Genomic DNA, 12,546 nt, shown 5'->3' with positions numbered 1-12,546 from the left:
AAGTTGGAACGTTTTTCTTATGAATACAGTTTTGATTGATTTGGGGTTAGGGTTTAAGTAGATATAATTCCACATGATCAATTAAAATCTGGTACATTAATTTGTGAATATACCGTTAATACTGATTACTGAATAGCGCTATAAAACCATGGCAAGAGCTGCCGCGGTTTGTTCGTGGCAGGAGCTGCCATGAAGTGGTAAGAACTGCGCCTCAAAAAAGTGCCTAAACTCCAAGTGCCTACTTTTAGTCCGTCCCCTGTAAAATCAATAACAAAAAGAAACCATTTTGTGCCTGCAACTACTGGAGAGCCTAGGTAAAATAAAGACGCGGCCCGCGGTTTTACCAAGTTATTTTTATCTGCACATGTAGGGTGGCTTACCCACTTTGCGGCCATGACCTATCTGCGACCATCAACTTCATCGATTAAATTAATGCCGAAAAAATTAACGAACCGCGACGATATTTCACACGCGTTATCGTCCACTTATCCCTCGGAGCTCTGCGAAATTACACTAAAATGCGGCCACAAATAAAAAAGTTACGACCGAAAACCTGACCGAAGAAAAAAAACGGACCATTTTACCATGTCGCCAACTACCCATTGTTCCCTCAAAGAAGCTTGAAAATCCATACAAATATAAGAGATAAAGAGATGAAACTTGGCAGGTGGGTAGAGTTGTGTTTCTTTTAACCATCTTTAAAGTTTCGCGTTTCTACCTTTAAAGGAGGGGGAGTAGGGGGGTGCGCATTTCCAATACGTCAATAAAATCTTTGTCAACTAATTTGCGACCACCGTGTTTTTGTCTGTTTGATTGCTGTGATGCGGTGCTTTGTTTATAATTTGAAGAATTTTGTTTGAAATAACCGTGTTCTTAAAATATATGACGGTCAGAAATGCAATTAGAAGCCCATTTTTTCACGCATGGCTGCGTATGCCCTAGTCTCGACGCAGCAGAAACGATGTTCAAGGCTTGAAATCCGTGATCGCACACTGGTCGTTCGGTCGCAAATACGTCTTCAGAGTGTCGTACTTTGGTGGTTTGTATAGCTTTAACCCCTGGTCGTAGAAAGTTAATTCGAAGTTCAGCGTGTAGAATAAATGCCGATGCACCTACGGTGGAAAAATTAACGGGTTAGAAATATTGGTTTTTGTTTTATAGCGGTTTGAATGAAATCGTCCGCAGACTGGCTACACCACCCTAGGCTATTAAAGTCCGCTCACCACTGGTCTTCAACAGAGAACATGACAGAAGAATGAAAAACACATCAGACAGTAGGCAAAAGCGCAAGTGCAGCCCACTCGCATTTCGTTGCACATTCTCATCTATGGTGCCACCAAGCGATGAACTCTTTAGGCGCCTTCAGACACTCCTTCCGTTTTGAAAGGGAATTTACCTCAAAGCTAATCCATAAAGCAACTTCATATACGATAAACCACGGCTTTTTGTTAAGTTATAAGCCTGTCATGGGAATAGTTGACTAGTTGTTCGGTCCATATGACAGACTGCCCAGTTCACCGATTCTCAACCAGTGGGCCATGGGCCCATGGCTCACTACTGGGCCACAAAAACATTTTCAGGTGGGCCACAGACCTATTAAAAATGACTAGACTTGTTGCTAAATTTAGTTGAATTTGATAGTAGTAGCAATGTATGATGATGCTGTATTTTGCTACAGGTTTGTAATTTTCTTCTAATTGTTATTAAGTGAAAGTGTCTATTTTTGTAGAGAGAATTTTTATTTTTCTTGTAGTTTTTCCCTAGCATGAAAAAGTTAATGGGCCACAGAATTTTTGCACAGCAAAAATGGGCCCCGAATAAAAGATTGAGAACCACTGGGCCCTAGTGTAATAAAATAGAAAGAGATTTATTATTTCGCCAACCAAAAAATCCAGTTATCAATAAAACAAAACAACAACAGCACAAAAATGGCGTTGGTATGGACAGGAGGGAGCGATACGACCATACGGTCATCAAGGTCAGCTCAACCAAACGTTTAGGTCAACCTTCATCGATCCTGTATGTATACTGTGCCACGCAAAACTATGTTTAACCAGACGTCATTCACTAAACAGCGAAGGAGTAAAGATTGCATCGTGTCATGGCTTCACAACTCGAGGCTGGAAACGGTATTATGACACCTTACTTTCTGCAACCACGTTTCGTTGCAACTGAGCTTTTTATTTTGATTAAAAATATCGTTATTACCAAATATAGCCTACATGTGTGATGTGTAGGGGAAAGGCAGGTTAGTTGATGCTGTAGTTTAGATGATACAGCGCTTCTCACGGCCGTGCAATGCACTTTAAGAAACTAATGCGCCACCTGGTGTTTGGCTAGAATATGATCTTCCTTTCTGTTAGTCGTCTGACGATGTTGGTTGCAGCACGTGTAAAATTTTCGAAAAAAATCAATTTTTGAGATCTGGAGTGAAAACGTCAAATCAAGGTAAATTGATTATTTTTTCAGGCATTATAAATGAGCGATGCAAGCGAGTATTTCCTTGCAGTAGTGTATGATATCGCTTACATAACAGCCTACATGTTTCTGGATACTGATTCGATTTCTTCCCACTACGGGCCTTTTTTTCAAAATGGCCACAGGTTGACTAGTTGATACAATCGTGGTTCCATTAGTTGATACGTGTATCGACTAACCCTGTTATTTATTCCATGTATTTTTTTAGCATATTTTTCAGCAAATATATTTTCAGACTTTCTTTTAACCGGCTTTTATGGTTTGCAGCATTGTCAATATTTTTACGCTGCCAATATTGTTTTCAACGTATTTTAGGTGATGCCTCAGTTCTATAGAAGAAAAACAAACAGAGCCATAAGAACTCCCCCGGATGTGATGTCGAGGGCGGCTGACGATGTTGTTCGCGGGCGATCATTGAGGAGTGTAGCTGAAGCATTTGGCATCGATAAAATGACTTTGTCTCGTTTTATAGCCAAGCGCAAAAATAATCCTAACGCAATTACAGGTTACGCTGCTGTTGCTCATGCACATTATGTTATTCCTCAGCAAATGGAAGAAGATCTGGGAAATCATGTCAAACGATTGGCCGACATGTTTTTTGGACTCTCTCTTGAAACAGTGTTGTAAACTAGCTTATGAATTTACATTTCAAAACCAGCTGTATATGCCATTGTCTTGGAAAATCAACAAAAAAGCGGGAAAAGCTTGGTGGCTAGGGTTCGAAAAACGACAAAATCTTTCCATACGGACTCCAGAGGCAACTTCACTCGGAAGGGCGACTGCATTTAATCGTCACACGGTTGGTGAATTTTTCGACAACTTAGCACAGGTCATGGATGTGGACGATTTTCACCCTGAAGATATTTACAATCTCGATGAAACCGGGTGCACCACTGTTCAAACCCCATCTGATATTGTTACAGCCAAGGGTAAAAAACAAGTGGGTGCAGCTACGTCTGCTGAGCGTGGTGAACTGGTTACGGTAGTCTACACCATCTGCGCCTCTGGTAATGTGCTTCCACCTATGTTTATATTTCCGCGCGTAAACTTCCACAACCACTTTATCATTGAAGGGCCACCGGGCTGCATTGGACAAGCAACAAAGTCTGGCTGGATTAATGAAGAACTTTTTCTCGTTTATCTAGAACATCTGGTGCGCCAGACTCGTTGTACTCCCGAAAGAAAAATTCTTTTGATTTTGGATAACCACGAGTCTCGTATTTCTTTACGTGCTGTTGAGATGGCAAGATCCAATGGAGTAGTTATGCTTACTTTACCACCTCACACATCTCATCGATTGCAACCGCTTGATAAAACGGTGTATGGTCCTTTCAAAGCCAGTTATAACAGAGCGATGGAGAGTTGGCTACGTAGTCATGCTGGGAAAACTGTTACAATATATGATGTTCCTGGCATTGTAAAAGAGGCTCAAATGTCAGCAATGACATCGAGGAATATTCTATCTGGATTTCAAAGCACTGGGATATACCCTTTCAATCGCGATATTTTTACTGATGCAGATTTTGCAGCTGCAACTTTGACGGACCGAGAAGTCGTTGGCGTTGATCGTAATGAACCAGGACAGTCCTCAAAATGCACGGATCCACTGACCCCAGGCTGTAGTACTGAAAATCGTTGCACTCCTAAACCGAGGGTTGATGAATCAGCGTTTCAGTTACAGAAAACGGGCAACCCAGATCCCGACTTATCAAATTCTTGCTCGTCGTACGTATCGCCAAGCGAGATTCAAAAAATCCCAAAAGCTCCACAAAGAAAGACCAAGCGCTCCCAAAAAAAAAGGAAAGACAAAGATTTTAACATCCACGCCTGTATTAAAAGAGATTTCCCTAGAGAATGAAAAAAGAAAGAAAAACAAGATATGCAGTTCGAGAAAAAAACTTTTCGCTACAAAAAATAGGAAAGTTCGCCCCCACAATACTAGCAATAGTTCAGAAGAGGAGTGTGCTGTTGTTAGATATGATGATACGACTGATGAAGATGAATTATCTGCAGAAGAAATTATGGAAGGTGATTACGTGGTTGTCAAAGTTGACGGGAGATCTAGAAATGTACATTACATCGCTCGTATAGATTTGCTAGAAGATAATGAGTATGAGGGAGTTTTTCTAAAGAAAGTTTCTAGTCGAGTTTCTGTCGAAGCAGAGCACACTGGTTTTGTATTTGTTCCAAATGAAGATGATGGGGCTTCATTCTCGCATGAGGACATAATATGCAGACTACCTCAGCCAACAATTCTTGCAGGATCAGCTCGGAGATGTGTTCGACTTAAATTTGATTGCGATTTGAGTAAATGGAATGTAAATTAGAGGTTGTCTACCACCATCCAGCAAACCATTTCGTTAAATGAGTTATTTGTTCTTTTTTATTTTTTTTGCCGCCGTTTCTGGTGAAACTTTCTCTCTCGTTCTTTTGAAACAAGTTATAAGTGATATTTGTGCCTCGTTCCATTTCATTTTTGGAGTAATTGCCTGCTTTTAAAAACTTTATGCAGAGTGTATCAACAAAACTACCACTGCGCATCAAGTAACCTTACCAGGCAGGATATTTGATACGTTTGACAAGAAAACTTTAGCGACTGTAAGCGCTAAGTTAGGAAATGACTGAGAGCCCCATTTTGTGGTCATATGTGAGGGACCTATAAATGAATAAATAGGACAAACCAGAACGGCGATTATTCGAACGGTATTTTTTATGGATCAGTAAAACTAAATTATGTATCAACTCACCTGCCTCTCCCCTACCTATAAAGAATTTTACATTTTACCCAAATTACGATGCCATACCATTTTTTCCCCAAAAAGTAGACCTCGCCTGAACTTTAAAAATGATTTTAAGCCCTCCCCTTAAAATAAGTCCTAGCTTAATGGCCTGAGGTAATTTTTGAATAATCTATGTTCAGCAACTTTTTTTAATAAAAACGTGGTATTTATAAGTAAATGAATATAGGTTTTCATATTGTGTATATTTAGGAATCTCGTAATTATCTACTTTGTAATTTTGTTTTTTATTAATCCCCCAAAATAAGCCATAGTGTTATTTTTCCAAAATAAATTGAAATAAGACCATGTCTCATAATTCTAGCATTTGATACTTGATACATAACAAACGCAAAGTGTTGTATTGGAAATATTGTGTACACTGGGAAATCATCAATTTAATACCAATAGATATCTGAGTAATGAATGCTTTAAATGTTGATTTATGAGTGTTTAAACTTACTAATTGATGATGATAATCTTCGGAAAACTGGGAGGTTATAATGGAATACAATTCTGGAAAACGAGGTGTCAAGTCATCAAAGTTTACTTGAGAGCGGGACAAAATCGATGAATTTATCAAATAGCTATCCGGTGGAGATAATGAGTCAAGTAAGTAAGTGAGTTTCATTTGTGTAATAACCGGATCAATGGTTTTAAACATTGTTTAAGTTTTTTTTTTTTGTAAAATATGGCAACCCTAAACTCAAAAAAGCTTTATTCGGGAGACGAATATTATTTTAAAGCATACTACAATAATATTTTAAACTTTCTCTTATATGATGCAGTGGTAACATAAACCGTTTTATTTTTTATTATTTAATACGCTTGTTTACTTTCAATAGTCTTTCTATAGCCATGCTACTAACGAGCGGATGCCATTGTATGCATATTATGCGAAATGAGCAAGTAGACCAACAAAAAGAAACACTGACCGTAGTTCGCAAAACAGGGTAATTTGATTCCGTGACCACTGTATTTTTTTTGTTAAAATTTCAATTTTTTATTTATTTATTAAATCTCATTAAAATCAATTCGTTACTCAGGACTCGTTAACCTATCGGTATTGTCCTGTATTTAATATAAAACAATAACTTCATCAACTTTCAGTAAAATTTCAAATCATAAAGTCGGAAGTACGAAATAGTTGATGAAACAAAGAACACGTGATCTGAACGAGTCATAAGGTTGTATATGGATCACCCAGACATAGGTCGAACAGGTTGAAAGATATACAAATAAAGTTATTGTGATACTCATGCAGGTGGTGAAATACATTGATGCGTTTTTATGTAACGTTTTCTGGCATAAATACAAATATGGGTATATGAAAGATTATTCCATTCTATACTATGCGCTTATTATAGCATGCTGTAATACCTGAAGGTGAACTCCAAACAGGCTTTGGAGCTGGTCGTTAATTCTGTCGCAGAAACTGGAAATTAAAGCGTACGATTTGGTAAACATTGGCGGGTTTATTGACACCGATAGCAAGAACGTCAAATATTGCACACAAATCACAGGTGAGAGACTTCATTATTCCTGATTTTATTCTTAACGTAAATATTATTCGATATAAACATTTAATCTCATTTTAACCTAAGGAAATAAGTAACTTGTTTTTTTACAAATGAGCATCGTTAGGCAGATCTGCCACAAGAAACTTTTAGTGGGATTTATATCATGCTGATATATATTTTTTAATTTTTGACAACCTACATATGCGGTATAGCTTTAGCTTCATGAAATAGGATAGAAAAAACGTCTGTGCAATTTATTTTTATTTATAGGAAAAGGGTGAAATATTTGGCATTAGAGACATAGGTGGTTAATGCGTTTTAACTACTAAATCATCCACTTTTACAAGATATAATTGATATAATATACAAAAAAAAATGACAATGTTAAAATATCCCTATTCAAATCACACTGCTTTGTTCCGCAAATGGCGTCAGCGCTTCTTTTTCTGACGTAGGTTTTTCCTAATTACTTCTATTGTTATTTTTGATGAGGTAGCAATAGCATTCGCTCGTTTGCGCCGGGAATTTAATGAAAGCTGGTAAACCCAAAATAAATAGTGACAGACGAACAATAGGCAGTGGGAAGCGTTTGTGGGATATAAATATAACCAGCCCATACTGTTACTATATTATACAAGAAAAATTGTTTGCGCAAATATATATATATTAAGAATACAAGTATTTTTTTTGGTTATCACTAACGCAGTACAGGATATCAAACGACGAAATGAATATTCAGTTTTTTTATATAGGCCTTCTCATGGCTGGGAATCCAGTTTTTGGTAAGTTGTATTTATTTACTCTCGTTCATGTTGCCATGTCATGAAAACGGCAAACATTTCCTTAAAATAAATCGAGACAACTTAAGAAATGTAAGCATAACAGGAATTATCAGCATATACATGGTGAAATGAAGTATATTTAAATTCAAATGCGTGAAAATGATCGGTATACTTTGAAATTGCTTAGCCTATATATATATTTTTCCGCATGATTATATCTGGGGTTTTTTCTGTTCTGTAACACATCGCTTTTTTCATATATAGGGAAAGAAGTTTGTTGGACACCGATGCTTTGTGAAGGCCAGACAACGCCATCGTGGATAAAACTGAATATCGGCGTAAGTATGAGTAAATTTTCTCTATATTTTTAATGTGTAAGCTTTTAAAGTTGACATCGACAAGATCAAATTTATAGCGTACCATCGAGGATTCCAGCTATCAATTCTGTGAACCCTGTTTGCTGGACTCCAACCACGTACAATATAACCGCCTTATCAACTTTTCTCCCGCCAACAATAAATGTGAAGACTTTTACTTTACTAGAATAGTATTTTTAACCCCATAAAACATCATTTTTCTTGTACTTTTTTCGAAAAATAGCGTTGGAAGGTTGGCACATAAATATAGTTATAGTTATGATGATAACACTTTATATACATATGATAAAATAAAGAAATTTTTCGGCAAGAAATTCAGGCAGTAAATAATAGTGTGATAGCCCTGCTTGTCCATGGAACATTCCCATCCCATTTCATAGCAATTATGCCTGTCCCATCCCATCCCATTTCGTGGGATTCCCATTGGAATAAAATTCAATAAAAATTGTTAAATTTAGGTTTAGCGTCTACTAAATTGGAATACATATATAAAGAGACATGTAACACAAACAAAATTTACGGACTTCGTTAACTTTATATTCATAACTTTTATGCATGTGTCCGTCCATCAGCTCCTTCACGAAGTATATATAATAAAGCTGAATATATTTTGCTCTTTATGACTAACTAGAGAGCTATGCATATGGACACGAAATCCATAACGAAACGTTTTACCATCATCTCCCTGAAAATTATACGGTTTTCGTGTCCCATGGGAGATACAAATGTGTGCCATCCCATTCCATCCAATGGGACGTTTCCCAAGGGATTCCCGAGGGAATCCTATTTCCATAGACAAGCCTGGTGATAGCAAATTGTCATGTAAATCAAAAGCAGATGAACAGTAATGGGAGATGCTGAAAACATTTGGTGATGTCACACATGACAACTAACGTGAAATACAGTACGGCGCACGTTGTCAGGATATCACATTGCAAATCTTTACAAATTCGAGAATTTTGAATAATACATAGATTTCTCATAGCGTATAATCATTGACTGCTACGTGCTTCCGATTAACCGTTTCTGTGGTTTGTGTTTTCCTCATAAACTATCTCATCTAGGATGGTGCTCCCGAAGTATGCGAACCGAGATGGCGGACATCGGAACGTAACATGGGTAACAGGTTAGGTTAGGCGATAATTGTTTTCCAATTTTCCATATTTTAGTCCTATTATCAGTTCGAAGACTAGCCAAGAGCCTCCCTTATTATTTATACATAAAATTATGGCCTAACCCTAACCTAGTACACATATTACATTCCGATGTCCGCCATCTTGGTTCGCATACTTCGGAGCCCCCTAGAATATCTACACCAATTATATTAGCTAAATCCAATCCAATTAATTGTATCCAAATTTAGCAAAATAGATTAATCGCAAGAAGAGTCAAGAGTATGTTTGTCATATTCCCTGAATAATATCATAAAAAGTTAATGTTTATTTAGGCACTGTCAGCACGATGAAGAATCAAATCCAAAAACTGACAAAACTAATAACTGGTACGATGACGACTGGTGCAACTACCAAGTCATCAACAGGTAAATTAATATACGTCTTCTATGCAGGTTAGTTTAAACTTTAAACGATTAAACATTTCACAGAATAAGTTTGGCAAGAATGTAACTAAACTAGTGCGATGACTTGCAAATTTGATTGAAAAACTGTTGGAAATGTTTACCACGATAGACCGAAATACATACTTTTTTTGAAAAAAAAACTTGAGAAATCAACAATAATCCTTAAACCAAGCTACTACAATGCTCCATGATAATAATGGAATAGTATCAACCTCTATTTCCAATCAAACTACTACTCCTGTCATGAACATTTTTGCGACGACCGAGAAAAGCGAAGACCAAACATCTGCACAAGGTGTTCGATGTAGGCCTGTAGTAGTTAATCCAAGATGGCAAACCCAATTCACGTCGTTCCTTCATATTTCATGCCACTAATGTTTAAATAAAGTAATACATGGTGCACACTAGACCGATGTATTCATTTTCGCTCAATAATGATCTTTAAGGCAGCTTCAACCAAGTATGCGAGCATGAAGTGTGAATTTTAAATTTTTTTCAGACTCTACTACGCAATCAAACTCTGCCAAAACTACCCATGATAATAATGGAATAGTATCAACTTCCTTTTCCAATCCTACTCCTGTCCTGGACATGACGACCGAAAAAAGTCAAGACCAAGCAACTGCACAAGGTATTCGATGTACAGTAGTTAATCCAAGATGACAAACCCGATTAACGTCGTTTCTTCATATTTCATGCCGCTAATGTTTTTAAATAAAGAAATGCGTGCTATTTAACGGTACGAATATTAGTGTAATGGGGTTCTTTCTCGCTCATTAATCAAACATAGCCCAAACATATTTATACGATATTCATCTCTCGGGATTTATCATTTATGCATTCCGTTTTTTTTTTTTTTTTCATCATTGCTATCACATAATAATTACCCCTGACCCCGTCGGGACAAGGAGCTAACCAGCAAGTATATGAGTTTTTCTTTTTTCGAGATTGAATGCACATTTACGAAATTATATTTTTTGTTTTTGTTTCACGCTGCGAAGGTGTTTCTTATCTAAATAAATGCTTCAAAACTCCACAGGTTACCGATAACGTTATTTTAAGTCAGGCTCAAACAATGTGTAACAATATTGGATGGAAACTTGCCAATATATATTCAACAGATCACTACGAGGCTGTAGCAGATTATCTTCGCAATAAATATCCCAAAATTAACCAGCCTTCGGTGTGGCTTGGCATGACCATGGGACAGGTTGGGGACCTATAATATTATAGTCAATTGGAATTTTTTCTAGTTATCACGACCAGATTTTGAATTCTCATTTTAGCACTGCCTGACACGCGTGTGTTGCACTTGTCCGACGCAGTACAAAAAGCACACGTTTTTGTTACTCTTATTAGTTTGTAGCCCGGATACCATTTATCAATACATGTTGACCTCAACATTTAATGTTAATATCGACGTTTATTTCAAATAAACAATACACATAAATTTATCACGTTTTCATATAAAATCGTGGATGTATAAAATGATTTCTTAAAATAATATGTGTCGCAACAAAATAAATGCATTTACGATGAATGTTTATTATGTTGGAAACCGTACAGGCAAATGAAATATGATTCTTTCTGTTTCAGGATTTACAACTTTATCAATCTAATGGAACAGTTGGCCCTACGTTAAAATGGTTACCTGGTTTCCCAGGAAGCTCGGGAGGAAAGATTATTTCAATGCATCTAATGCAGACTAAAAACGACAATAATCAAGGCATGGCAAATTCATCTGAAGGCACCGGAACGAAAGGGGTACTTTGTGAAAATTGAATGTGAATTTTCAATTAAAAACAAGCATATGAAAAATAAAAATTTGCATATTTCCAATGACAAAATTCGATAATTTTTTTTACATTGAACAGCGTTCACTCCTGTAATCAAAACAACTTAATGTTTTGACATGTAATGACCCGTCGTCATATGTATGACCCGTCGTATCGGCTTCTGTCTTCCCTGATACAAATATGAAAATCCTATCCAAATTTATACCCGATCCTTTTTGTATCATTCATTTCTAAGTCCGGGGCAGTATAGGTTGTAATAAATAATAAAGATTTTTTGTTTTATATATTACCGTTCTGATTCAATTACTTTCATTGTGCGTTTGTTTTTTACTACATATGCATATCGTCACGCTAATAACCGAATTGCGTAAGTCATTTTTGGCGATTTTGAGTTTTTTATAAAATAGGTATTTATGTAATGCCGCGCACCTGTCGGTTAACTCAGATTTTATTTTAGGAATTCCGAAACTCATAAAAATGGAGATTTAGTATAACATGGACATTTGTGCAATTGTTTCGTCATAATGAATTATCCTTGTTACCGCAGTACTATTGTGACGTCACAAAGGCAAAATAACCCCGGCGAAGTATTTTCGAGTTTTTGCATCTCGGATTCTAGCTTAGCGCGTATTAATTTGAATTTTTACTACAGTATAGGAAGACGTGCACTTGTGAAATTCACTGTCCGAGTCAAATTTACCTTGGTTGGCTTTTATATTGGGTGCATTGCTGTTTTATTCTTTATATTTAATCTTAGTCCTATTCCGGTGGGTGTGCAGAACGTGTTATATTGATGAAATATAAATTTTTAAACATAAAAAATGATGTAATTGAAACTGATTAGCTATTTTGGGGATTAGACATTGTAGATACTGAGAATTACATTCGTTTTTGGAATGTTTAGTTTTCAGGACTGGTGCATATAGTGAAGTTGCAAATTGCGTATGTCACCAAGTCATAGACACATTTCTGCCTAAGTCACAGTGCGCCATTATGACGTCACTTAACTGCGTCATACAAATTAACTTAAATCCGGCTACGATCAAAAAATTGAACCATGGCAAATTATTGACTCTCAATTGCATAACAAAATCATTAGGAAATTTTTTACGTTTTTCTCAAAACTGCTAAAAATGACTTACGCAATTCGGTTATTAGCGTGACGAGATATTCTTACTACTACTACATTCTACTCAACATTGAACTTGGTAAATATTGATTTCTTATTGTTGGTGTC

The 12,546-nt window shown here is 36.6% G+C and overlaps 2 protein-coding genes across 3 annotated transcripts; both read left to right on the top strand.

Moving 5' to 3' along the window:
- The first annotated feature begins 2,244 nt into the window (after positions 1 to 2,244).
- On the top strand, positions 2,245 to 3,121 carry LOC144421901 (uncharacterized). Its single transcript, XM_078111434.1, has 2 exons — positions 2,245 to 2,448; positions 2,794 to 3,121. The coding sequence occupies exon 2, from the start codon at positions 2,797 to 2,799 to the stop codon at positions 3,103 to 3,105; it is 309 nt and encodes a 102-aa protein (XP_077967560.1). The 5' UTR covers positions 2,245 to 2,448; positions 2,794 to 2,796; the 3' UTR covers positions 3,106 to 3,121.
- A 4,238-nt stretch (positions 3,122 to 7,359) lies between these two features.
- LOC120325868 (uncharacterized) lies at positions 7,360 to 11,660 on the top strand. Of its 2 annotated transcripts, XM_078112003.1 has the most exons (5): positions 7,360 to 7,557; positions 7,822 to 7,895; positions 9,382 to 9,474; positions 10,013 to 10,144; positions 11,110 to 11,660. In XM_078112003.1, exons 3-5 carry the CDS (start codon positions 9,396 to 9,398, stop codon positions 11,130 to 11,132), a joined length of 234 nt encoding a protein of 77 aa, XP_077968129.1. In that variant the 5' UTR covers positions 7,360 to 7,557; positions 7,822 to 7,895; positions 9,382 to 9,395; the 3' UTR covers positions 11,133 to 11,660. The 2 variants fall into 2 exon arrangements, with proteins under 2 accessions (XP_077968129.1, XP_039249335.2); XM_039393401.2 differs by lacking the exons at positions 7,360 to 7,557; positions 7,822 to 7,895; positions 9,382 to 9,474; positions 10,013 to 10,144 and adding an exon at positions 10,555 to 10,723.
- Positions 11,661 to 12,546: the final 886 nt, after the last annotated feature.

This window comes from Styela clava, chromosome 4 (genome assembly GCF_964204865.1).
Source record: "Styela clava chromosome 4, kaStyClav1.hap1.2, whole genome shotgun sequence".
In the NCBI taxonomy this organism is placed as follows: domain Eukaryota; kingdom Metazoa; phylum Chordata; class Ascidiacea; order Stolidobranchia; family Styelidae; genus Styela; species Styela clava.
Note: the sequence above shows the minus strand (reverse complement) of the source record. Positions and strands in the feature narration are given on the sequence as shown.

Excerpts from the sequence above, each read along its gene's own strand:
- LOC144421901 (XM_078111434.1), top strand. The coding sequence starts at position 2,797 with ATGCCTCAGTTCTATAGAAGAAAAACAAACAGAGCCATAAGAACTCCC.
- LOC120325868 (XM_039393401.2), top strand. The coding sequence starts at position 10,589 with ATGTGTAACAATATTGGATGGAAACTTGCCAATATATATTCAACAGAT. Across the intron at positions 10,724-11,109 it reads TTGGCATGACCATGGGACAG|GATTTACAACTTTATCAATC; the intron begins GTTGGGGACCTA and ends TTTCTGTTTCAG.